The sequence below is a fragment of the Arvicanthis niloticus genome, chromosome 8 (assembly GCF_011762505.2).
Source record: "Arvicanthis niloticus isolate mArvNil1 chromosome 8, mArvNil1.pat.X, whole genome shotgun sequence".
NCBI lineage: Eukaryota > Metazoa > Chordata > Mammalia > Rodentia > Muridae > Arvicanthis > Arvicanthis niloticus.
Genome location: NC_047665.1, coordinates 84,711,669 through 84,739,216, shown reverse-complemented (window position 1 = coordinate 84,739,216; position 27,548 = coordinate 84,711,669). Strand labels below are relative to the sequence as shown.

Sequence of the window (27,548 nt, the reverse complement as noted above, 5' to 3'; positions counted from 1 at the left end):
GCTTTGAATGCTCATTTTGTCACTTATTAGCAGTGGGATGGAGACAACAGCAAATGCAGTTTTGGACAAGTGTTGTAGAGACTTCCAGACCTCTTCTAGTTGCTTCTGGAAACAGGTTTTTCTTTCTACCCTTTGGAGACCTATCTAAGAGGCTGGCCCTAGGGACAGTGGGTTGTAATGTCTGATTTGCCTTTGGAGCCTCTAGTGGATGAATTCCTTTACTTTGAGTTGAAGATGACTGCTTCAGTGCTATGGGTGAGTGGGGATAGGTTCTGGGATGTGCAGCTCCCTTTGGGTCCAGCTGACTGACTATGGTGGAGCATCAATGGCTGTCCAAAGCACAGGGTGTGAAAGGCCTTTCCTTGTGCAGTGAGTGGATATGAATACTGTTTTATTTTGGAGCCAAAAGACACAGAAGTCTTGATGAAAGACTCGCAGCATCTGAAAAAGCTCATCCCAGCACCACATCCTCTGGGAATTGCCACCACCGCTGCCGCCACCGCCACCCTATTATTAAAGCACATGGTGGATGATTTGTGCCTCTGCGGGTTGTGGGGCTTGGCAGACAGCCACTGCTTAATATGAGAAAGGCCTATGGGAGGACCAGCCCTTTGAAGCAGAGGTGGGTGGCAGCTACTGCATGTGGCTGGGGTGTGGCCTGGGATAGTGCATGCCTTCTGTCTCTTTCTTCTCCCTTACTTCCTTAGCCCTTGGGCACACCCCCACTGCTGCCAGACCTGTGAGAGTTCTGCTGTGATACAAGAGGCCAATCTCATGAAGAGTGGGGCAGAGGAGCAACACCCTGGAAACACAAAAAAAGCAGCACCATGTTCCATCTTGTCTGCCCTTGACACAGATTTGGCTGGGGCAATGGCAAGTGGTTTCTGCCTTGTCTTGTCCCTCATCTACACCTCTCTAATAATAGCTATGGCTCTTTTTTTCTCTTTTCATTAGAGATTAGCAGCATAGACAATATACGCTTACTTGTCTATGGAACTCAGAGTAAGTGATTTCATGGGAGGGAAGATAGTATGCGTGACTGGGTTAGTTGGTCTGTCTGTCTGTCTGTCTGTCTGTCCATCTGTCTCCCTGCCCACCCATCCATCCATCTATCTATCTATCTATCTATCTATCTATCTATCTATCTACCTATCTACATGTCTACTCCTCACTCCAAAGGTGGTCACCATCCTGACCTACAGCTTCATCAACAAAACTTGCATGCTACTCGACTTCCTATTTATGTTACGTACAAACTCAAAATGGAGTTTGTCAAGCATTGGGCACGTAAATGTCTTTACTTTCTTCTTTATTGTGGTAACAGATTGTGCTTCTAAGTATGTTACATAAAACAATAGACATTTATTTTCTCTTTTTTTCTCTGAGTCACACTCAAGTTTCCTTTCTTCCTTCTTCTGTTTTATCTGAGACAACTGCAGACTCATATTTAGTTGTATGAGAGAAAAAAAAAGAAACCAGTTTGTCTTTTACCATCCTTTTCACAAAGAGAGCATCTTTGTTTTTAACATTTACTTATTTTATGTTTAATTAGCATATAAAATAACAAATTTGCCTATGACATTAAAATTTTATGTGCACGTGTGTGCCTGTTCATGCTTGTGCAGGTGCTTGTTTGTGTGCAGGTGACTGTGGTTCATGTTAACAGAGAAAAACCTTACTTATCATTTTCAGGAATGTCATCCATCCCTCATTGGCATGGAGCCCACTAATTAGTTTAGACTAACTGGCCAGCAAGCAAGCCTCAGGGATCGTCCTGCTTCCTCAGCACTGAGATTACAGGAACTATCTACCATGCTGACAGTTTTGTGTGAGTCCTGGGGGATGAACTCAGGCCCCTATGCTTGTAAGGCAAAACTTTTACTGACTGAGCTCCTTATGGAATCTCCATACATACTTGCATTGGTTGATTCTGCCACTACCCCCATCTCTTGGCCTGTATCCCTCCTTCTTCAGGATTTCCTTTCCACGTTCAAGCCCAAGCCTCTTGTACCTTCTCATGGTCCCCTTCCTAGATTCACGCTTATGAGACTCCACTCCCACAAATACACATACATACAACTTAGAAACTTGTATTCACATGTGCTGCTCTTCCAAGAGACAGCTGTATAGGAAGAACTACAGGTGCTGCTGGTCTCTCCTCATCCCCAAGTATAAGAAGGCACTTGTTCTCATATACTTGCCATCACCTTTTGGAGTCTAAAAGCAAGTATTCCCTTACATGTTGAACCTAGAACTTAGAACTCTTACCCGTCTCTCTCCCTGCTATGTCAGAAGATCTGTGGGGAGATGAGAGAGACTGTGAATTGATCATCGATGCCAAGAATGCAAAGATTCACATCTATGTAATAAAGTCTCTGTAAAATCTCAAGCAGTCAGAATGGAGTGCTTCTGAGTGCTTCCAGATTGCTGGGCATGAGAAGGTGGCCCAGTGGGAGAGCAGAAGAGCTGTGCAGTCCTCCCTGGAAGGTGGTCCTGCTGGACAGGGCAGGATTTCTGCTCCTATCTCACCTCCCCCCACACACACACACATTTGAGGCTGGGGATCACTTTCCTTTGGCTGTTCATCTGGATACATCCTAATAAATAGCCAGGATGATAGGTAGGGTCAAATGTGAATTGCACTAGAGGGCAGAGCTGAGAGACATAGGTAGAGAAACATTCCTACACAGTGGCCAGAGTGTTGTGCTAAGTACACAGGAGTAGTGTGCCCACTCTGGCTTTCCTTCCTTCCATGATGGAGGATGTTTCTCTCGGGTTAGGCAGGTTGGAGTTAAGGATTTTTGTTGTTTTGTTTTCAAGCCAAAACACAAAAAAGCTTGATGCCTTGGCAAAGTGAAATTTGTTTAAAAGATAGAGTCTAGGCTTCTCCCACTCATACAGTACTTGCTCTGTCCTCTGGAGGAGTGAGCCTCTGAGATTCCAAGCTCCCAGCTTTCTTGGCAGGCATAGGGCTCAGACCCTTAGATTACAGGGCTTTAGTCAACTGGCCCTACAGTTGTTCTATGGTGAGCAAGACAGTGATGGATTGAACATGAATTTAAGAGAAAAGTGATTGATTTTCTGCCAGACAGCCATTTTTATGTGGTCCTTTATCATATACCCTCTAAAAAAAAAAGTGAGACTTCTGATTTAGAAGCAAATGTTGGAATAAAAATTTATTGCCACCAGGCACTCTTAATTTGTGGCCACTAGAGGGGGGTAGTGACTAGGTTTCTCTGTCCCTGGCTGGTGAGTGAGACCCTCCTTTAGCAAGATATGCCAGGCCCTGCCAAGAGCAGCCCAAAGAGACATGGTGGATTAACTCTAGAGGAGAGACAGCACAGCAAATGCCTATAATCATTGTCAGCTTCTTCCTGGTACAGCCACACTTCATAGCTGAGTAAGGACAGCTTGTTTTCCAAGAAGTGTTTCTTTTTAAATATTTGTTTGACAGTTGCACCCAAATATACAACATTACATTTACATTCAAACCAATTTACCTACTGGTAGTCCCCTCCTTTCTTTCTGAACACTTTACTCTTCCAAACTAGTCCCCAGTGGCTACATCATTCAAGAAGATGGTATCCCCACCTGCAGCCACTGCGTGCCATCCATAGCTAAGGGGTATGCGTAACCACATGACAGTTTCTACAGGGTGAGCATGCTTTTAACTCGGAACCTTCTGAGCATCGATGTGATGCCTCAAGTGGAAAGTTTCACAAATTCTGCACCTCACTGAATTGGCTGGGTTTTAGTTGAATCACAAGTGCACTAAGGGGGTGTAACTGTAGCTATGTATGCAAGGTATATGTAAGATAAAATTAATTTGGGTTTTAGACTTGGCTTTTATATCCAAGAATAATGTCTATTATTTATGTATGTGTGTATGTGTGTATAATATATATAAATTTATAATAGTTATATATATGTGTGTGTGTGTGTGTGTGTGTGTGTATAAAATTTCAGAATTGTCTAGAAAAGTCTGAAATCTCATGCACTTCTTGTCTCAATAATGTTGGATTAGAGTCCCTAGTCAGGGCATCTTTGAGATCATAGACTAAGAGTGGGATAAAAAATGAAACTTGTGCCAAAGTTAACAAAGCGTTAACTTTGGGGATCAGTGTCCTGATAGGCGCATGAATCTGACATGTGACCTTGTAAGGAAGGGGTGCCTTTTAGGTTCCAGAATAAGCACGATGGCTGTTAAAAATCACAACTCTGATGGATAGATGCATGTAGGACTTCTTTTAATATTCATATCCTTATATAAAAATAGAAGCCTATATAGGGCAAGGATGCTATCCAAAGGGAAGAGGGGACAAGAAAAGGTAATGGGAGGGGAAACAGACACATACCATGTGTTCCCATGTGCAGAATGGGATTGAAGAATGAGGCCAGGTAATGGATGTGTATGCACAGGAGCAAAGTGCAATGATATGCATATATATAAAAGTTTAATTAAAAAACCCATTATTTCATATGATCACACCAATTAATTATAAAAGTTAAAACAACAGTAAGCATTGTCACCTTTAAAATAAGTCTCTGTGATCACAGAGACCTATGCTAGTCCAAAAAATACATCAGCTTCCAAAGCAGATCAGAGGATCGTGGCCAGTGCTGGGTTTCTTATGCTTGCTAGCTTCTGCTAGTCATGAAATGCCATTTATCTCTCAGGCAATGTTATAATGATTAAAAAATCAATTTGTGTCAAGTGCAGTAGTGCATGCTCTGTATTCTCAGCACACAATAGACAGAGGCAGGAGGGTGAAGAGTTCTGTAGCAATGTGGGCTACATAGGGAGACCTTGTCTCACAAAGCAGAAAATAGACCAGGATTACCCAGCATCTGTAGTCTTAAGTAGTTTTAAGTTTCCTATGATCAGTATAGTATAATGTGTATAAGAGTCAGGCGCCTACAGCAGACATTCGCTGTGAATAACTCTCTCTCGAGATGGTTTGGTAGGGCTTTTGTTAACTTAGTTGTACTCTCACTATTCCCGAAGCCAGACTGGGGTAGGTTTCAGGGAAGAAAGGACTCTGAAGGCAAGAAGGTAACCTTGTAAACTCATGGTTGCCATGGAAGCAATGGAAGGATCACTGTAGCCTGGCACACAGGAGTCCATTCTGTGCCATTCCAGGAGGCAGACCTGATCTCTAGAGGACTGGATCCCTAGACGAAAGAAATGTCACAGCTAGATGGTTTGCCAGGCTGTTCCTCCAGGCCACACAGTTGTCCAGTGAGACTCCTTTGTATTTTGTATGTGTATCTGTGTGTGTGTGTGTGTGTGTGTGTGTGTGTGTGTGTGTGTGTGTGTGTGTGTGTGTGTGTAGAGAAGTTGACCACATGACTGTCCAATCTAGGATGTGAAGATCTGGAAACATTACCCAACAACCCCTCCTTTTCCTGGAATTTCCCTGCCCTTGTTCTGTAACCAAGCAAATTCCACAGATGCTCAAGGTCCATCTCATGTATCTTGCAACAGGAAGGCCTTCTGGCTGCCCATGCCACACCCCATGGAATTGGTCCACAGCTTCTCAACTGCACTGGCTTTCTGCCATAACAGACTGTTTAATTTAGAGTTTGATGTTAGTTTAGTCTTTGTTCTCTCTCTCTCTCTCTCTCTCTCTCTCTCTCTCTCTCTCTCTCTCTCTCTCTCTCTCTCCCCTTTATGGTGAAGTCTGTCTGCTTTAGTCTTTCTGCCTCCAATAAGTTTCATAAGCTCCCTCCTTTCATTTCAGCCAAAGGTCTAACCTAGGGTACAGTGGAGGAGGGAAAGGGTGAGGCTGGGCCCTTTCTTTCAAATCTGTTTTGTATCTTTAACAAGAAAAGCCAGTTCTACTCCCAACCTCACTACTCTATGGCTCTGTTCACACACTACAGAGCAGCTCAGATTTGGAGTGCTGTCCTGCCAACCCTAGCAGTCATAATATTCAGGCCAATATTTGTGTCACAGTGGACAAATGCCACAGTGGTGCCAAACTGTAGATGGCCCAGGAAGGATCTGGAAAGACAAATAGAAATGTCTTCCTGCTTTGGTTCTGCGAGCTTTTCTGTTCTTTCATTAACCTAATAAAGCAACTCACACCTCGATCCATGTCAGTGGATCCTGTAGCCTCTCTTTCCATATTACAGTGCTGTTTTCCTCTTGTTCAGTGGATGGGTAAGCGCAACTGTGTTTAAGTGTCCATGTAGCTTTGAGGAGAGTGTGGACAGCTGCTATCTAGATAAGACTTTTTTTTTAAAATGAGTATTGTGATATGAATAGGCCATCTCGCCATTGTTACCAAGCCTAGATGGTTCTTTGAATCTCTGGTTCAGCAATGAGGGCAGAATTTTAAAGGTTAAAGTGTAAGTGCATCATTTAGTAGTCTCATGGCAGCTGACCCACTTGACCAGGGCTGCCTCCTGTCACTTTACCAGTTTCTAAGAACAGATACAAATAACAAGGCCAGTCATGGCCACAATGTGGGTTTTTAGGGGTTTTTGTTGTTGTTGTTTTTCTGCTGCTAAGTTTGCTAAGTTTTACCTCATGCATCCCTAGTCTCAGAAAAATTGACATATAGGTTGAGAGCTACAGCCCAGGCAAAGTTTCTCTCTGATAGCAGAGGAGAAAGCATTCGTCCATGTTTAGCTGTTGTCTCTGATGGCTTGATTCCTGTTCTCCTGGAAACAGAGTAGAGATCCCAAAGGTTAATCCTTCTGTCCTTTCAGCATTTTGTCTGGAAGCAGAAGCAGTCCCCTCTGTTCTGCACAAATGGCCCTTATACCCAGAGAAAGCAGCAGGAGATCTACTTGGTTTTGCCGTTGCTAGGTAGCACAGCCATGTTTATTTTAGCACTACTGGAAGATTTCTAATAACACAAAAAGCTATATGTTATGTTATTCTTACCATAGTGAATATGTGTTTTCTGAAAATATTTTATTAAATCAGAGTTATCTCATCAAGTCTTATTTTCCCACAATCATTAAATTAAGAAAAAAAATCAGCTAGGAGACAGGACAGGAGTGTAAGAAGCTCCACATAAAAATAAGAACAGAAAGGATTTCTACAGAAGCAGCTCATCTTGGGGTCTTGTGTAGCCAAGGACTAAGAGACAAGTGCTCAACCCTGTGAGCCCCCTCCCCGACCAGGTACAGTCACAGCCTTTAGGGCAAATGCTCGGTCCTGTGAGTCCCCTCCCTCCATGTATAGCCATGCCTGTGAGGCAAATGCTCAACTCTGATTTGTGCAAAGTGATCATGCCTCCCTCTTCTGTGATTTATCCTTTTCTGGATACGTCCCAAAAATGTAACACATATTCTCCATGTAAAGGAACTGGACACACTCCTCATCTTGAAGAGAGAAAGAAGTTACAAAAGCTCAAAAACTGCAGGTGTCATGAGCATGGGACTCAGGAGGCTGTGGCCATCCTTTCCTGGGCAAGTCAGGGTTTGAACTGAGCTTGGAAGGACAGACATCATAAAAAAAATACACAAAACAAAGCACATTTGGAGCAAGATGGGAAGAAAGTCCAGGGTTGATAAAACATCCTCTATGATCTGGTAAATGGGAATGGTAAGAATAGTAGGTTGATCTCTAGATTTCTAGGGATCTTGATTTGATGCCAAGACATTCGAACTTTCCTTTTTCTTCTTTTTAAGAAATGGTCACATTATATAGCCCAGGCTGGTCTAGAACTTGTGTTCCTTCTGCTTCTCCTCTACTATCATTAGAATTTCTTTTGATGTACCAGTCAGAAGGCAGGAGTAACCTTGATCTTAATCTGACTACAGTTAGGAAGCCTTCTGTGAATGAAAGGGTGACTCCATGTTCTAATGGAGCTGGCTTCCATCAGTTAGCACCACCCAAGAAAACTTTCTATGTTTAGAAAAGTCTCTGAATTGTCTAATGTAGTGGTCACCAGCCCAGTGTGTCTAGTGAGAGTATACAAATGGACACAACTTAATTTTCCTACGATTTACTTATGCTATTTAGACAACCACTTATGGGCTGTGGTTGTACTTTAGAGCATTGCTGGAGGGAGTAGTGATGTTGTTGGCTTCCCTGCTAAGAAACTGGGATGAACTGATCTGACCACGGGTGTTCACTCTGGTGTTGGTAATGCATTGGCTACTATGAGAGGAAATGGACATGTTTTCAAGGAGACGTAGAACTACCACCAGACACACACACACACACACACACAAACACACACACACACACACACACACTGAGAGAGAGAGAGAGAGAGAGAGAGAGAGAGAGAGAGAGAGAGAGAGAGAGGAGAGAGAGAGAATGAGAGAGAGAAGAGAAACACACGTGGGGGTTGGGGGAGCTGGAGGAAGATGGCTTGTGCCGGTATGTGTTACTTTTGGTGCCCCTTTGAGATTTTGCTGTATGACCCATACACACAGATCCTGTAGGAAAATATCAGGAGCCGGATAGATGAATGAGAAAGCCATGTCCATATACATTAGAAGAGATAAATGTCATGGATGAAAAGTACATTGTAAAGAGAATGCTTGAGGCTCAATTTTTTGTTGTTATTTTTAAGTATGTCATAAATGTAATATGTATACAAATCTGCAGATATGCCTATATTAGTGTAGAAGAGAGTTCATTGCAGAGTAAAAGGAGCACTGTCAAGGCGTGAGGGTAGACAGTGTCCAAAAGGGCCATCATGCTGATCCACATTTGAAACAGAGAACTTTTTTGAGGGGTTTTCTTGTGAAGCTGATTGACAGGCCCACTTGAATCAAGTCTTACAGGGGAGTCATGTATAAGCATGCCTTCAACTAAATAATAATCTCATAAGATTTAAATGGTTATCTCTTAGTGAACTTTTGGGTCGGAAATATGACTCAGATTACATTATTTTGACCAGTATTCCAAGTCTTCGACTTGCAGTCTTTGTTTTTGACAAATTCTTAACTATGAAGGAGGGCCCAGCCCTAATGGCTTTCATCCTGCTAACATAAAACTCAGTATCTAGCAAATCCCCTCAAGAATTGGAGCTCAGAATCATCTAGGAGTTGGACATCAAGTGAATCTGACGTCTTCTGTCTAAAATGGGCATAGAAAGATTTAGGATCTCCATTCTCCACTCCTGTCCATTTGCAGGCCTTGGAGAACAATCAAAGACACTGATACATGCAATCGGACTGCTGAAGGGTCTTTTGAAAATGAATAGGTTGTACTTGAGAACAGATAAAATAAGACATCAATTAGGAACACAAGTTTCCCAAACTCCAGCAATTACTCCTGAGGTTGTGATGGGTGTAACTTCTTCACCATGAAAAGCTATCTGCTTTTTAGGGTGGTGTCTGACATGGCTTGATATTTTTGATTTATTTATTTATTTATTTTTGTAGCCAGACCATTAAAAAAATACACATTTTGGCTGGGTATTTCATCCCAGCACTCAAGAGGCAGGGGCGGGGCGGGGGCGGGGGCGGGGGCGGGGGCGAAGGGGGGCGGAGGGGGCGGAGGGGGCGGAGGGGGGGCGGAGAGGGGCGGCAGAGGGGCGGCAGAGGGGCAGAGGGGCGGCAGAGGGGCAGAGGGGAGGCAGAGGGGCAGAGGGGGGGGCAGAGGGGCAGAGGGGCAGAGGGGGGCCAGAGGGGCAGAGGGTGGGCAGAGGGGCGGCAGAGGGGCAGAGGCAGGTAAATCTCTCTGAGTTCAAGTCCAGTCTGATCTACAGAGTGAGTTCCAGGACAGCCGGGGCTACACAGCGAAACCCTATCTCAAAATACCCAATAAAATAAAATGGTACCTGTTTAGAAACCTAAGAAAAATTGAAAAAAGTAGCTTGGTTTGATTGTAATCAATTCCTAGCATCTCCTTAAAGAAGAGCTGGTCATCAAGAAAATCAGAAAGTGGAGAGGAGTCCACAGATTCACAGTTGTTGTTGTTTGTTTGATTGATTGCTGTCTTGGACTCAGACAAAGAATTAGTTTTCATCTGAGTTATAGGAAGTGAGAAAGAAATAGGCATACAAACATCCCTGAACAAAAGAGACAGAGAGCAAGGCATGGCTTTTAGTGAAAGAGGAACAGATAACAAACCTTAATTCATCTGCTCATCTGAACAAGTTAAGGTCACTTAGGTACTGTATTTCCTAGGGGTCTATGGGAGATACTTCATCAGGCAGGCTTCTCCTCACTCAGGACTGAGGAATCAGCTGGCAGTCACTGGAAGCTTGGTGGCTGCACCTTAATATTAACACAAGCATTCTTCCTATTGATGATGATGTTTGAGTTGGAAGCCAACTGGCACTGTGGGCTTCCTCATTCCAGGAGTAACATCTGGGATTCTGATCTGGAGTGCTTTCAGTCTTAGGGTGGGGACCCTCCAGGACCCTGTCTTGTCATACCAAGAGCAAGGGGCCTTATGAGGATGCCTGATCATTGGCCAGTTTCTTCTCCACAGAGTTGTTTAGTGACAGACACGGCATTTCTTTTTCAGTCTGTTTCCTCTGGGAGAGAAACCAACAGGAGATTTTGACTCTCCCTCTAAGAATTCAGAAGTTCTACGTGAATTTATTTTCTCCTTTTCTAATAGCTTTGGCATCTCTCCCCCCTTTCCCTCCTCTACACACCCATTGTTGTTATGTGCTTTACAGAGAAAACCCAAAGAGTAGGCAAGTAGTTCTACCCTCAGAGCCTCTCTGCAAAGCTCAGTGTAGAAGCTGTGTCTCCCCTCTGGCACAATGACAGCTGAGTCTCCTGACAAACTCCTTATTTATTAGGACATAATCATGACATGAGAATGTTGTAAAAGCAGAAATATAAAAGGCATAAATCTCAGCAACAATAAAAGTCATTAAAGCCTTGCTACTTAAGATATAGCCTGGAATTATATTATATTATACAGTATTGATGCATATCAATTAAAAAAAGACAGTAATCTCCCAGAAATGCATGTCAGTTCAATGCCACATGTCATAAACTACATTTTCCTCATACTGAATTATTAGGTATGATAAACATGAACAGAACAGTTGAATAACCACCTATCCCCCCTCCTGAACCTGAGGTTGGTTTGAAGTACATTTCAACATGCTTTTAGTTTTTCAGTAATAAATTTCCTTGCAACTAGCAAAAGTATGTATAATTATTGTGGTATCTGTTCCATCTGTCTGGATGTCAGGTTCACAGGATCACGGGGACAGTATGAGGAAACACTAAGTGAATAGAGTCAGTTTCTTTCAGAAGGTCTCATGAGAGCCTGGAAATATGTTAGCAGAATTATTTAAAAACTAGGATGAATTACTGGATACTGTGAACTTCTCTGATTGTTTCACTTTATCTTACAACTCAGATTCCTAAATTATGACTTAAATACTGATATACTCCATGTTTCTTTTGGTACTTAGCTATTTAGGCACAAGATGTATTAATTGGAGAGAGTTAAAAAACAATGAGGGTTCTAATTTCACCTCCCCAAGCTGGCCATTGTGAACACTCAAGCATATCTGTTTTATTTTGTTTCTATGATTATACAATATTAAATTTAACACTGTTTGATATTTTAATATTTCCAAAACATCAGTGTAATGGCTTCAGAGTATTTATTGGACAGTCACCGAAGTGTGTTAAATGGATTTCTATTGTGGGCGGTGTAGATTATCGCCTCTTTTCTTAGACTTTATTGTTCTGAAAAATCCTTCTGTCTGAAAACTCATTTCACATGCATGGATTACTACTCTTTTAGGTGTAAAACTTTTCATCTGAAGAATAAAAACGTTTATTTGGACCACCCCTTTCCCATATATCTTTATCATTGACCGGGACCATTAGATGACATCCTACCTGTACCAGGCCAATGAGACCTGTGGATACAGGGGAAAGACATCTACAGAGGCCACAAAGAGGGAGACAAAAGCTTAGTAGAGATGCAAAGTAGGAATGACAATAAAGATATAGCCCGGTACAGCCAACGATGCTGTCTATAGAGTCTGCACATGATAACGATAGATAGATGTGAGGTTTTCTGGAATGAAAACTGAAACATGAGAGATGAGGTCGACGAGGATGCACAGGCAATATGGAGTGGCTGCTTGCAGAACAAGATGAATCTGGCTTTCCCTTGGAAATCCAGAAGAAACACCCAGGGCAAAGACACTGCTGTGTATTCGGTGCCTGGATACATTTACTGGAATACGATTTCATAGGATTTCTTTAATGAAGGTGGATCCAACAAATGAAGAAATAACAAAGAAATGCATCTTTGACCACTACAAAAAGGAGAGAGCTAAGCTTCTCAGTCCTGGCGTTTGTGTCTAAGGCAACAGTCATCAGTGAAATGCAAAAGGTTCTTTTTGTCTCAGCCCTGGGTCTCCTTTGTCTGTTAGTCCCTGTTTCTCAAGAAAGTATGCTTGAGTGCTGGAGTGCACAGGTACACTGGACTGCAATCAGTTCCTGAATATAATCTCTGATATTTAACTCTTGCTCATAGCCAGGTGGGATACCAATTAGTGCCTAGGGCTAACTTACCTCTCTCTTCAACTAGTTGTATACTAAGACAGATGTCTGTAAGTTGGCACTGGATGGCCATGGCCCGAATACTTTTCAGGATCATATGTGCCACTTAAAATCTTGATTATTTTTATGCATTCAGCCTTGAAATTGGTTCGGCAAGAAAGGAAATTGCTGAACAAAGACTAGAAAAAAAAAGTAAGATTAGCTTAATTTTATTAACCTTGGAGTTCTCTTACATAAAAGTCAACTTAGAGTTGTTGAGTGATATATTTGCCTGCGGAGGTGAGGAACTTAGCGTGACATGATAAATGTAGAATGGTCAAAGGCAGTAAGCAATTTTGATTTGCTTCTTCACCACTTAAAAGTATGAATTTGGGCACGTTTATTTATTTATTGTAAAGTGATCTCTTCATTTATAACACAGGAACTCTGCTCAGTAGGCCTTGTTTATTATTCTGTGACAGACCATCTGGCAAAGCATTTTGTAAACTGTAATATTCTATCATGATGTAAGTTCATTATGAGGCCTGTCTAGTCAAGACATCTGAGAACTTTTTTGCCTTTAAACACATTTCAGCTTAATTGTTATCTTGGTCATTCATTTTTTATATTTAAATTTAAACGGGAGATACTGATTCAATCATCTCCCCTACTCAGCCTAACTAAAGATCTGAGACGTTTGCTTTCTTGGAAATGTGTCAACTGGCATCCTGAAGAGGAGACTGGGATGCAAGACCTTGCAAGAGTAGATGCTAATTGCACATCCCAAAGCCATGGGCTCTCCTGCTTTTATCAAGTTACTTGGTGTTCTTGGCTGTGTTAGAGTAGAGCCAATCGTTTTGTGTGCCATTACAGTTACAAGTGGCAGCATATCTATGCTCCAAGAGCTTTTAAGTGCAGTTTATATTCAGTGGCTATTTACATCTATATAAGTTAAAATTAAGTAAAATCAGACATTCTGTTGCTCAGTGGCTCCAACTCCTTAGCAGACAAATACAGGGAGTGGTTACTTCTTTGAACAGTGGGAATATTAGAACATTTTTGACATTGCAACAAGTTCTTTGGCACAGTCCTCTCAAAGAATGAAAACCTGATATCACAGTATGTTTAGGCTCATTACACACAGTTGTCTACAGAATTTTTATACTTATTTTTAGGTATCCACCTAACGTTTTCTCACAGATAACCTTTTCAGGTCTTTGATAATTTGACATCTTAAGATAATATTCTCTCTCTGTTGTGATCCCTAGGTCCTGTGTAACAGACATGTGTGAATGTCCAGTCCATAAAAACTGTTACTGTGAGTCATTTCTGGCGTATACTCGTGCCTGCCAGAGAGAAGGCATCAAAGTGCACTGGGAACCTCAGCAGAGCTGTGCAGGTAAGAAAGCCCTGGACGGACCATGTAACAGTAGGTCATTGTCACGGTCAGGGTAACAGTGGAGGGGAGAGCCGTGCAGGTGCTAGGGTGAACAATCCATGTTCCTCCTTGACCAACAGGAAATCCCATCGGCGATTCAACTGGCTTGCAACTTGACAAAACCCAGGAGCTTCCCATGGGGCAGAGTAGACAGCACTTAAGACAAATGCTTTGTGACATGCACATTTTAACAATTTAAGGATTTCCACTGTTGCAAAATCCTCCCAACTTCAAGCTAACAGCTGGATGTGCTTAGAACATGGACAGTCACAACTCACTTGGATCATGTGTGGAACAAAAAGGATTCAGGTCCATTACAGTCATCTAAGGTCTTCAGGATAAACATGATCTGTTATAATAGGTTGTTGAACAAACCCCAGAAGAATGTTTCTCCCCCCTCGATAGGCAGATTCCTAAAGCAATGCTTATTAGCTCTCTGCCCTCAATAACTAGCTCATTTGATATATGTAAAATAGAAGCCCCTCTTCATCCAAAAACACATATTATAAAGTGGCTACACATTGGGCATTGTGCTAGATGCTGTGGGTACCATACACAATGAGTTCCTCATCTTTGAAGTGCTGCTGACTTGTGAGAAAAGACAGAAACAAAGACTTACAACACTTGAAAATAGTCGAGCATGGAAAAAGAACAAATAGTACAGATTTGTAGAAAGCAAATGGAAAAGGGTGGGTAGCCACTTGGACAGTGTAAAGGGGTAAGTTTCCTTAATAGAGATGGGGCTTTAATGTGATGCTAAAGAACTGAAGGGAGTCAAGGAAACAGTCTGTGCACAGGAACAGGGTGAGCAGCCACAGAGCAGTAAAACCCCAGTATTTCTCACACTGTGAAGGGCTCAGTTCTGGCTTGATCCTGGTGATCCAAGGAAAGGGGAACACACATGTAAATGGGTGGGGAGGAAGCTGCAATGTACAAGCTTTCCAGAGCATAGAAAGGAATCTAGCTTTTGTTTTAAGAAAAGTGGAAAACCAGTGGGGACTTAAGAAAACTTATTTTTATAGTGTGGTGCATAGAAATAGATTGGAGAGAGCCTGTGTTGAACACAGGTGGCTGAGAAAAAACCATCGAAGGGGTCATGGTCTATAACTGATGGTGTCTTGGGTTAAGATAATGATGATGTCCACCATGGAGATAAGGGACTATTGTAGAATTTCACCATACTAAGGTGTGAATATTGTGCTGTGTGCATAAATCATCTTGAAGAGTGTCCAGGTCACAAAAGTTTAACCAGTGACAGGAGTGTTACTTAAAGTTGAAGGTTGCAAGACTGAATCATCTAAGCTCAAGTACTGGGAAACCTTTTGGTACAAAGGGCCAGATTTGCCAACGAGTAACAAGCCTTGGATTTTTATAACTGCAAGATAGTTGTAACAGCCTTAGGTCTGACCATGAATGAGAAGGCAGTTCATCCCACTCATAGCCAAAGCTGATGCCAAGTGATGCAAGTGGCTGAGCTCTGACCTACGGCTCCTATGCTTGGTCGAATATGAGAGAATGATGCTTGTTTAGGATTGACTCCTCCTTGCCACCATTAATCTTAGTTCCCTTGGTTTGAGTTCTCCTTCCCCTAAATCTTCCAGAAAAATGAATAAAATAGATGGAGGCAATAACCCATCCATCCTGCTGTATTAGAGCCTTAGCAGAATTCTGTCCATTATATTAGCTGGTGTGGTGCTTTGGTTCAGATTCTAGTAGAAATAGAATACATGAACCCTCTTCTCCTGGCCCGGGGCTATACTGAGCATCATTCCAGTGCACATGATGCATTTGAGGGCATCACTTTCTATGTCAACTTATTCACTTTAGGGACTGAATACCTTTAGTAATAGAAAAATACTCTCAACATTAATTCCACAGATGCAAGGAAAAAGACCTCCAATCCAAACCATGTCCAAATTAATTGAAGCAAACAACTAATTAAAACAACACACACACACACACATACACACATTTTAAAAAATTCATGTACATGGGGTGTCTCTTACTAAAGGCAGGGTTTAAGAGATCAGCATTGGATATTGGGGAGATAAAGGTTTTTATAGTTCAGGAGTAGGGAGTTTTCAAATTGGGGATTTGGGGGTCAAACAGGCAAGGTTATAGAATCAGAACATAAGCATAACAAGTTAATTATAATAGCCTTCGAAGCAAAGACATGGTGGCAAGGTGGTCATAACAATATGGCTATATCAACCTTTTGAAATAAAGGCATGGTTGCCTTTTATTTCATATTTAGTCATAAACAGTAATGAAACTAGTTTGGCTTTACTATAAGATGGCTTTGAAGCTTAAGATTGAGGTAGGCTGGTTTATCACCTAAAAAGTTTCATTTACCTTTCAAAATTAGTGTACACATACACACACACATGCACATACACACATACACATGCACATACACACACACACATGCACATACACACACACACAAACACATGGGAAGAAACAGAGAGAGAGAGAGACCACAAAGACATGCACACGCACACATAGAGGCATGCATACCACACACACACACACAGCATGCATGAGTACACAGGCATACACACATATACATGGCACACACACACACACACACACACACACACACACACACACACCATAGACTTCCACAGATTGTCAGTTGGTACAGTGAAAAATAAACTCCCAGAGCTTGGTGCTTCTCTCACAGAGTTTTATTCAGATTCATCTAGGATATTGAAGATTGTAAAAATGTAATTGACTTGGTTTCAGCCTTGAGGTGCTCTGAGTCATGGTAGCACTTAATGGCTGCTAAGACAGAAAAGTGGTTTCTAGTACAAAAAAAATTGGGAGTTGAACAAATGAGAAACAAATGAGGAAGGAAACTGCAAATACACAAGTGACATTTTAAAGGTTCTCCTGGATTTTAGCCCCATCACCACTGTTGACACACCACTGCTTGTGCCCAGAGGGCCTAATGCAATTCAAATTAAACCTGAGAATTACTAAATAAAAAATCAATAATGCTAATAACCGCAGTGAAACTTTGTGTGCTTAATAACAACCATTTTTAGATTCTGCTATTTTTCTAGTAGTATTCCCTTTGCTGAGGAGTCTACTAGCCTTTTAGGATGTATTCTTCATATTTCATGCCCATAAAAACCTAGATGGCAATACTATGAACTCTACCATGTCTTATTTATAAAGACATTGAGAACCGAGATGCCTCCTCTGAATTCACGAGGTATAGTTGGAGAACCTACTTATGAACTGCTTATCAACATGTTTTGTTGATAAAGATATTGAGACTTACGATGTTAAACAATTTACTCATGTCTCAGAGCTTAGAAAGTTAGAAGTTAAGGTAATTGGATCACTGTTAGAACACAGAGAAGCAAACAAACTAAAGGGAAGGGGTGAATAGAGTTGCGTCTTTTTAAACCTCAGTCCCTTGATTCCTGGTAGGTGTTTCTTAGAATCATCTGATTCCATAAAAATTTTAGGATGTTGTGTCTTATATCTTACATTGCTGTCCTTAGCAAAATATCTAACCCTGTACCTGCAGCTGACAGTAACTGTCACTGCACATTCACCAACAGATTTAGTACATGGAAGAGGGGCTGGCTTCTGCATTCCTCTGCAGTCCTGTGGATATTGGGTGTTGCTTGAGCAATTGTCTTCTTTTCTTGTTTACACATCTCACAGCTGTTTCTAGTTACTCCCCTACACCTACTCTGTCCTTATGCTGTACCCAGAACTGATCTTTGGCTCACTGGGTCCCTCCTGTGAATTCATAAAGCATAGTTAGACATTGTGAACATCAAGCAGCATCTGGGCGAAAGAGTGGAACCTAGAAACAGCTTAGTTCCAGAGGGCACAGAGGGTGTCTTATTGAACAAATTGGTAAACCTTTGAGTAACATCTTTATGTATCACTATAGCTGATGAAGGTCCCTGGAGACTACATGAGTACGAAACCTTACTGCTACTCTGGCAGTTTCCTGATTTTGAAAAAGAGAAAAATGATTTAATCAAATGAAAACTTTCAAAGGCATGGGGTCAAACAAAACCATATATGTGTTTAAAACTTATACTTTTTTATGAGTCTGAAAAACAGAGGGAAACATAGAGGGTAAACAATGGGTCCAGTCAGTACTTGCTTCCTAGGATCATCTATACATATTGTGCTGAAATGAAGATCAATCCGATAGCGCCATTCTTTGGCTTAAAAGCTGTCCAAGCTTTCTCTTTGCAGGGTGTTGTGAGGGCTTCTACATTCTCTGGCTCTGGCCTGGTGCTCTGCCTTTCTCTGTCATCATTCTCCCTCCTGAACCTAGACCTACTCACCTACCAAGGCAAGGACTATTCCTTATCCCATGCACACTGGTCCAAGGATCACACCTGTGTTACCTGGTTGGGTCCGCACTAATCTCTGAGCAATGGATCTTTTTTATCAGGGAAGCTCTTTCTAATGTTTTTGGTTTTACAAATTTCTACTGATGATGATGATGATGATGATGATGATGATGATGATGATGATGATGATGATGGTGGTGGTGGTGGTGATTTGCGCGGCTAGTATTCAAACTCTTGGCCTTGCACCTACTAAGCAGTTACTGAACTATGTCACCAAACCCCTGCTTACTTTACTTTAATGGAATTTTTCTCTCTTCAGTCTCCCCTGATCTCACCCAACACTCAGTGTTGAGGCAAAGTTTTCTCTCTTCTTTTCCACTGTCTTGTGCTTTCTCTCTCTAGAACTGTGCATCTTACGTCATATTATGGATCTGGGTACATGTCAGTGTCCCCTCTTTGCTTCTGAGCCCAGGATCTGGATGTCAAAAATGATGTCTGGCTCACATCTGTTCCCCAAGCTTAATATCAGATACTCAATAGGTGGTTATTGATTTAATTTCAATTGGAATGGAGATGACACTATGATAGATCTTGTTTGGTCCTTGTACTTCTTCGTCCTCACTCTCAGATTGTAAAAGATGCCTGTGCTTGACATGGAAAAGATAAGGGGTCCTTTCGGGAAGCTACATGGTGGGTCTAGAAAAAAGAATTGGGATTTTAGGACAGAGGACACAGGAGAAGTCATATCTATAAGGAAAGGAGACCATGGGATAGAGAGAATCTTCTGAGAAATGTCCCTGTAACTACAAGAGCTAAAGGACAAAGTATTGAGTGGACAAAAGCTCATAGACAGGCAAGGAATGGGAGTGTGGAAATGAACTTGACCATCAACAAAGAGAATCCGTGTTGGACATAGAGGAAAAGGTTAGATGTCATTACCATGAAACCACCAAAGTTAGGGAAGAGATAAACAAGCAAACATATAAACATAATCTAATAAACATGTGCTGGAGTATCCCCTGTGCTCAGTCCTGTGCCAGAACCCTGAGGGATAGGGTTGAGAGCTCTGTCCCCAGGAGCCCAGGCCTCAGTTCAGCTCCTCATAGTGACTTTTAGAATCATTCAAATCTATCACTACATAGATTTTGCTGCAAACTGAGAAAAACATTTTGAAATATGTGACTAGAAATTGATATATTTTTCAAAGAACTACGAGAGAATCCTATGAGTTTCTCTAAGAATCACAGCTGCAGGGCTGGGAACTTAGCTCAGTCTGTCGAGGACAGGGGTTCCATCAGAATCCACATTTAAACAAAACAAAACACACAGACATTTTGGAGCAACTCACAGACACATACACACACTCACAACCACCCTCACACATATTTACACGTCAACCTCACACTCACATACTCAAGACATAACTGCATGCACACAGATATACACACTGTCACACACACCCACACTTACACCCACACTTTCTTTCTGTCTCTCTGTCTCTCTGTCACTGTCTATGTTTCTCTGCCTCTCTCTCTCTCTCTCTCTCTCTCTCTCTCTCTCTCTCTCTCTCTCTCTCACACACACACACACACACACACACACACACCATCACTGCACTGTTATTGGACAGTTCAAACAAATAAGCAAGTAGAATGTCCAAGTGTTATAAGGTCCAGGGAAAAGAAGGGCATCTGGGATTTTCAGAAGCTATTTGAAGGAGGTGACATTTGAATTTAAATAAGAAATTAGATCAGGCAGAGAGTTAGAAGAGATAATGATAGAAGATGTGGGGCTCTATAACTAGAAAACAGGGATAAACCCGAAGTTGGCGCTGGAAAGGAAAGAGGAGCATGCATGAGAATGTCAGGGGAACAGGCTAGGAGGCTATTTTAATATTTAGTGCTGAGATCAAGCACAGGTGCCCAAGAAATGAGTTCATCTGTAAAAGGTTAGCGAGGAACCAGAGGCCATACAATGTCACAAGCCAAATAGATAAAATGACTGCGTGGCTATTTGGTGGGTGAAAGCTTTCAGGGTGTCAGCAGTAACCACTGAAAAGTTTGGAAGGAACAGCTTCAGTGGAGTGGAAGGTGGTGATGGAGGTGGGTTCACAGTGTTAGTGCGTTCCAGAGTGGGACAAGCACAGGGATTGGGATGGCTTTGTTTAACAGAGAGGGAGAAGAGGAATGTGCAGGCAGCAGGATAGCAGAGGGGGTTACAGAGGGGATAGGCAGGACACCCACAGTCAGCAGGGCTATGTGTGAATGAGAGGCAGTGAATAGGTAAGTAAAGGGAACTCAGGCCCTTGACCAAGAAAACCAATAGTAATCAGCCATGGATCAAAATGTTTTGCCATGGCGTTTGAGAAGGACAGTAGTAGGAACACACAGAACACTCCTTTTTGTGCCTGCTTTGGAAGCAATGGTTGTCCATCTCTGCAGTGATGGGGAACATGGATGTGAAAGCCATTTACAGGACTAGTCTCAATCCTGACTTCATGTTAAAATCACCAGTCTGTCTGATAGGGGAGAGGGACATCCTGGTCCCATCTTACTATCTTCAGAGGTTCTTTCTAATTGAGTTGCTCTGAAGCATGGCCCTGGCTTCACCAGCTCTGTAATAATTTCCAGCCATTTATTTATCCAGTGTCATAAAGAAGAAGCAGTGTTTTCCTTTAATGGTCTGGAGAAGGGTGTGGAGTCGAGAAGGAAGAGAGGGAAGAGGGAGAAAAAGAAGGGAGGGAGAGAGGAAAGGTTTCAGGGAAGAGGGAGAAAAGGAAGGAAAGATATAGAGAAGAAAGAAAAATGAGAGGGAGGGAGAGATTCTCAAACTGTTTCAAATAACTTGTAATAAGGAAGCATGTATGAGAAACAATTGATAACTCTTGCCTAGCTTCTTCTTTCCTTGTTTGGTTTTCACTAGAGCTACAGGAATTCTGGAAGCAATCATAGAATGTTCTTAATGCTTCTTATTAACTCATTATTCGTTAAATATGGACAAAATAACAGTGCTTACGGTAACTTTAAATGCATTATTTAAAAGACTCAAGGTATGATGTATTAAAACAAACGTTATAAGACTTATGGTCGTAGAATCAGTACTTTATCAGGTTTGTCTTCACACTGCGCAAACTAAAATGGAGAAATTAAACCAAGGAAAATTGAGTCTCCATTGTTATTAGTTTCGTTCAAAAACACTTCAAGTAAAGTTTGTAGTGTTGTTGGTATTTCTGGAGAATTCCTACTCTCAACTCTCACATATGTCCAATTTCCACTACCTAGAATAACCCCCGTTTGTCTTAGTCATTGGAGCTAAGAAGAGTTGAAAAAGTCAAGTTTTTATAAAATTTTCAGAATATTTGTATTGTTGCTTTCTGGTAAGTCTTTTCCTAAATTTTCAGCATCCCAGAAAATATTACCCAGATCATTTCAGTTCTAAGTTAACAAAGATATCAAGTTGGTAGGACTTGCCTATGTCATCTTATCTGCATTAGTACTTGCTGACCCAGCCAATCGCTGCCCTTCTGTGGTCACACATCTGACTCTTCTACATCTGGGACTATCCTTCTCTTCCTCTAACTTGTCTCAAGTTGATTCATTCAACACTATCACTTTGACTTAAAATGTGGTACATATCTCAAATACTCTCAGTTTTTGTGTGTGTGTGATTATATACTTTGAATATTGAAATAGTTGCGTGTGATATTTTTCATCATAATAACTTAGTAACAGAAAGGGTTATTCATAGTTAAATTGTCATGGTATTTTGCAGTAACTAAATAACCTTACCAATTTTCTAATAGCCTTGGAAATCGATTGTCTCTCTTACCTAGAAATAGAAAGCTTCAACAATTATTATTTTTTGTTTTAAAGTTCATTGGCCCATTGGGTTTGTTAATTTCCAAAGTGTTCAAAACAAAAATGTTACCTGTTCATTATTCTCTCATTAAGATGTAAATCTGAGCTTTGATTGTGGCAGTCTCTGCATAGCCCACAAAACTTGTCTCCTGCAGAATGTGAGCTACCATGGCCATTTATTTATAACACCTTTGTTCCCTCTTTTTTTTAGCTACCCAGTGCAAACACGGTGCTGTGTATGATACTTGTGGCCCAGGATGTGTGAAGACGTGTGACAACTGGAATGAGATTGGCCCATGCAATAAGCCCTGCATCGCAGGTTGCCACTGCCCAGCGAATCTGGTCCTTCATAAGGGAAGGTGCATCAAGCCAGTCCTCTGTCCTCAGCGATGACCTTTGTTCTAGTCCATAAGACTTTGAAATCTAGTGTCTTTGACACTGACATGGAAGAGCCAGTGAAGGACTGTAGTATTTGTGTGCCTGATTCTGCAAATACACAGAGTATATATGTGTACATATATATAGATATATAGATATATTCGAAACATTTCATCATTTCTATAAAGTATAGGTGGATTATTATATGTATATTTTTTGCTATAAGACATGTATTATTTCTAGAATTCTAATATCTAAGCCATTGGATGCATCATATAAATACACAGGTGCTTTTAATTTAATAAGATGGCATGCAGACTCATCAGGTATCTTTAACAGTGCATTCATGTGTCATTCTAGGGACACTCCCTAAGAGCCCTCATGCCTGCCTGCATTAATTTAAGATTTGAGTCAGGACCTTTGAGTGAGATTTTCTTGAAGAAGGGTACTTTATCTAGGGTTATTTCATATTTCCAAAGACTGGAACATATGCCAGAGAAAGGTGGCATGAGATTGGGGATGAGCTCTAGTGAGTAAAAACCAAGGCAAGTCTGTCAGACTTCACTGGGTCAGAGCTGGATATTGTTCCCAAAACTGGATAGTTGCCAAGGGATATGTAGTTTTTCACTAGCATGTTGCCAAAGTATTTCTTTTCATTTTTGCACATCTCACAAGTCTCCTCATTATTGATGTGTGCAATGGGTATGACCATTTGTATGTCATGCACTGAAGTCAAAGGATGTCTGGATGACATTTTATTAAACACGAAATGCTATTTGGAGAAAACATTGCACAACATGTAAAGAATCTCAGAGCAATTTAGGATTGGCAAATCCATTGAGTGGCTAGGGGCCATCTACATTTTGTCACTATCCCATGATGTATAAAATGAAAGCCTCCAGCTATTCTGTCTCATTGCTGTCTGGTGTTGTTTGGTGCGTATTCATATGTTGTGGGTATTGGGCAGGAGAGAAGGATCTGCTGACCAGTTGTTTTAGTCTCATTCCAAAAGAGAATTGTTTCTGTACTTGTTTTAATTTTCTGATGTTACTAACAGTTATTGGTTCTTGTTTTCTGTTGGATAAATAAAAATGTCAAAAGCAAAAACAAAAAACCTCACCCCCAACTCACTGATGTTGAAAAGTAAAATGTTCTGCATTGTAGTAAATAAAGGGCTTAAGATTTAAACAAACACAGTTCTTATTCCCTGGTGTCTTGTATCATATTTTTATAAATTAGATATAGTAACTGTTTTAATAATTTTATTAGATATCACTTATATGCCATACAGTGGCTTTCTTTTAAAATAAAACACATTTTGAATAGACAACAGAAAGTACTAAAAAATATATTGAACATTACCTTCCTTGCTTATGAAAGGTGTGTATGTGTTGACTTCATGTACACTTTGACAGCTAAGGTATTAATTTGGATTTTTTCTTCTTGGAATACCTCTTGTATTTGGTTCTGCACAAAGTTAATATACAGTCTCATGGTGATTGCTAACACTAGAGCATGTGGTCCTATCGCTGCTGGCTGCTGTACGTTGTTCTTAACCTGCCCACTGTGTGCAGCCTGAGACAACCAAGGACTTTATTCAGTGAAGCACTTCACATGTGCCTGGGACCAAACTGTCTTTGTCCTGATAAACAATGTTTAAACACCCGGGCCACACTCTAGCTTCTCAGTGACACAAAGGGAATACACTGTGTTGTGTAGTGAGCAGGGTGGTGATTCACAGACCTGAACATTCCTACCTCCTATGGCCTGATTTTCATTAAGGATACAAGAAACCTGTAATTGGTTATCTGAGGCACCAGAGTTTTCAGACATTTCAGACTTGTACTCTGCTTTCTTCTGATGGGAAGGATGGACCAAGCTATTTCTCCTGTCCTGATTAGTTTCCAGCTGCTGTAAATTATGTGGTTTCCTTTAGGTTGAGTTTAGTCCCCTTCTAGGTCACTCTGGGCTTTTCCTTCTTGGAAGAAGGCTACAGAAAGGAAATGATACAGAAGGAAAAACTGTGGGCAGTTATTTAGTCTCGTGATTCATTCATGGCCTGCTTAACTTTGCCCACCAAGCCTAACCAACTTCTTTCCCAACATTTTAATCATGGCCAGTCAGGGTAGATGAATGAGAAAGGCTCTTTTACATGGACCAAATTCACCATTCTAGGTGGTTTGAGTTTACGATTATGTGGCATATCCGGAAATTAAATTAACAGCTTTACATTTTTTAAAAAAAATTAATCTAAGAAAAAAGAGACATTAGATAGAACACAGGGTTTTTCAATAGACATATGAATCCAGACAAGTGGCTGATGGGAGATGATGAAAAAGTCAGCAGAGTGGTCACCTGCATCTTCTGCCCTGACCATCACCAGTGCTTAACAAGTACTCACTAGTAGCAGACCTGCTTTATTTAAATGGATATTCTTAAAAGCCAACGCCCAGAGTCGGGTGCTGTGACAAAATGACCCGATCCCTTCTAGAATGCCTCATCCAGGCAAGTGGGGAGGGTTGGCCAGTGGTAAGTACAGAGATAAAGCAGGGGCCAACACTGCTCCATCTGCACGTGATACAGAACTCTTCATTTTGCTATCAGCTATGAATACTAAATCTGATGAGAAACAAGCGCCACTGAGAAAGTTCAAATGCAATTCTGTTTCTGGCTGGGGCTTAATGTGTCCTCTTCCTGTTTCTGTGAAAGTGTTTGAGCATTCTGACCGAAACTCTTGGACCTAGAAGAAAAGTGGGCCTTTGACATCCCTGAATGCATTTTTAAATAATTGAGCCAGTGGCATGTTGAGAGTCATTACTTCTTCAGGTCAAAGTTGTCACCATGTCCTAACTTGCTGTTTACAAATAGGATGCTAGAAGCTCCTCCCAGCGCATACAGGAAAGAAACAGTCACACACACACACACACACACACACACACACACACACACACACACGCCCCTACTTGACCTTGAATATAAATAAACTGCTCTTACAGGAAACTTTTATGAAATGTTTCAGATGTACAAAAGGGATCAACAGACATCCATGAATATATTACTCTAATTAACTGGCAGGGTCAGTAAAACTCTCTTGAATAAACAAATAAAGCCAGATGAACAGCAGCCTTGTGCTGGTGACAGCTCTGCGTGGCCTGATGAACAGCAGCCTCGTGCTGGTGACAGCTCTGTGTGGACTGCGTTGAGCCTGTGCACTGTGGAATCCCCATCTCGTTCACCACTCACTCCTTGTCACTCACAGTCATCCGGCTCTGACAGGCACCAGCATGTGTGCTAGGAAGCACTTAGTGTGGAAAGAACTGCCTTAGGGGACAAGCACCGGCATATTTTAATTAACAGTCTCCTCCCAATGTAACTCTCAGGAGCAAACTAGAGCAGGCTCTGATTTTAAATCTTTACACTCAAATCTTTGGGATCCGGGATTTTAATTCTGAAAAATGGACGACATTCAACTGCCTGAGAAGAGCAACTGGAAAAGAAACTAGGGTGGGTAATTATATCGCCCCTGACCTAGGCAAGCAGTTTAGCCAGATAGTTAAATGACTTAAACACGCATGAGATCCATCCTAAGTGTGGTTTCTTTGAAGATTGCTCTGAGCAAGCTAAGTTTGAAGGGTGAGTGAGTGGGATAAGGGAGGGGAATTTTTATTTAGAGATGAGTCTTGAAGGGTGGGAAGAATGTTCGAGGCAGAGGGAGAGGTGTTATTGAGACAGTAGGCAGCTTTGAACCTGTCCCTTGGCTGTGACACAGAGAGGCACAAAAGAGAATTGTGCACAAACGTGTGTGTGTGTGTGTGTGTGTGTGTGTGTGCGTGTGTGTGTATGTAGGAATGGGCAAAGAAGGTACCAGGCATCTTCAATCTAGAAGGGCACCCCACCCCAGTCATGCCAGGGTCCTTAGGGAAACATCTAGGGCAGGAGTTTTCCCAAAACTACCCAAGCTCTCTATGGTTCCTGTTTTGAGAGAAAGCTTGTTGGAGAAGCCACAGCTGAAAGGAATTTAGACCAAGTTGACTTCTCTCTCTCTCTCTCTCTCTCTCTGTGTGTGTGTGTGTGTGTGTGTGTACACTCATTTATGTTCACCTGGAAAAGCATGCTTGCATATTGTCAGGAATGAAGCATTCTGAACATTTAAGGCTCTAGTATGTGAGTACATTGTTGCTGTCTTCAGACACACCAGAAGGGCATTGGATCCCATTACAGATGGTTGTGAGCCACCATGTCATTGCCAGGAATTGAACTAAGGACCTTTGGAAGAGCAGTCAGTGCTCTTAACTGCTGAGTCATCTCTCCAGCCCAAGGCTCTAGTAACTGAATAAAAAAAGAGGCTAGAAGACATTGTGATTGGAAGGAATGCAAGCTTCAGGATCTGCTGGGGTGTAAGACCTGACAATGCATCTCACAACTGAGAGTTGGGGCACTCTATCAAGATGCCCCTTCTCTGTCTCCGTGTGATCTATTTCTTTGACCTGCCTAGGAACATCACTGGGAGAAAGAGGAAGGAGCCTTTGGCAGGAGTTCCCTGCAAGCCCAGTGTTCCTTGTGCAGTGAGGAGCTGCAGTTGCAACCCCTGGGTAGTGTTCATTTTAATAGAACAAACCAAGTGTTCTGAACAGAGCGTCTATTTTGGCTCTGTATTTGTTGACTAAGATGTGGTCCGATGGGATGCAGGGCATTTATGGTTCAAACAGCTGGTCCTGATGGTCAACATCACCCACTCTGGTCATAGCTAGGGATAAAGGTCCTGGGTTCATGGCTCACACAGAGTTCTGTTGGAATAATTCTGTCTTGTTTTAACCACTTTGTGTCATGAGTCACCTTGAGCCTTGAGTACTTAAATAAGATGCCTCTGCTTCTAGGTGGAACTTGAATTGTTATGTATTTCTCCTAAGGGTTACGGAACAGTGAAGTTTGTGGCTTCAGAGAATGTTTTCAGGGGTGAAAAAATTAGCTTTGACTCCAAAAGTATAAATACTACTTATTACATTCTCTTGTCTGCACATTCCAGCATGGAATTTAAGATCAGATCCAGAACAGCCTCTCTTGGCCTCAGTATTGAAATGGGCATCAGAGGATGAAGTAGCTTGT

The 27,548-nt window shown here is 41.6% G+C and overlaps 1 protein-coding gene across 1 annotated transcript in view; it reads left to right on the top strand.

The window, feature by feature from the left end:
• Bmper (BMP binding endothelial regulator) overlaps positions 1-23,634 on the top strand; it is a 230,661-nt gene extending 207,027 nt beyond the window's left edge. Inside the window, exons 16-17 of the mRNA XM_076938811.1 lie at positions 13,710-13,840; positions 22,276-23,634. Of these exons, the coding sequence (XP_076794926.1) occupies positions 13,710-13,840; positions 22,276-22,457 (313 nt within the window). The 3' untranslated portion in view covers positions 22,458-23,634. The remainder of the gene's footprint in view (positions 1-13,709; positions 13,841-22,275) is intronic.
• The last annotated feature ends 3,914 nt before the right edge of the window (positions 23,635-27,548 follow it).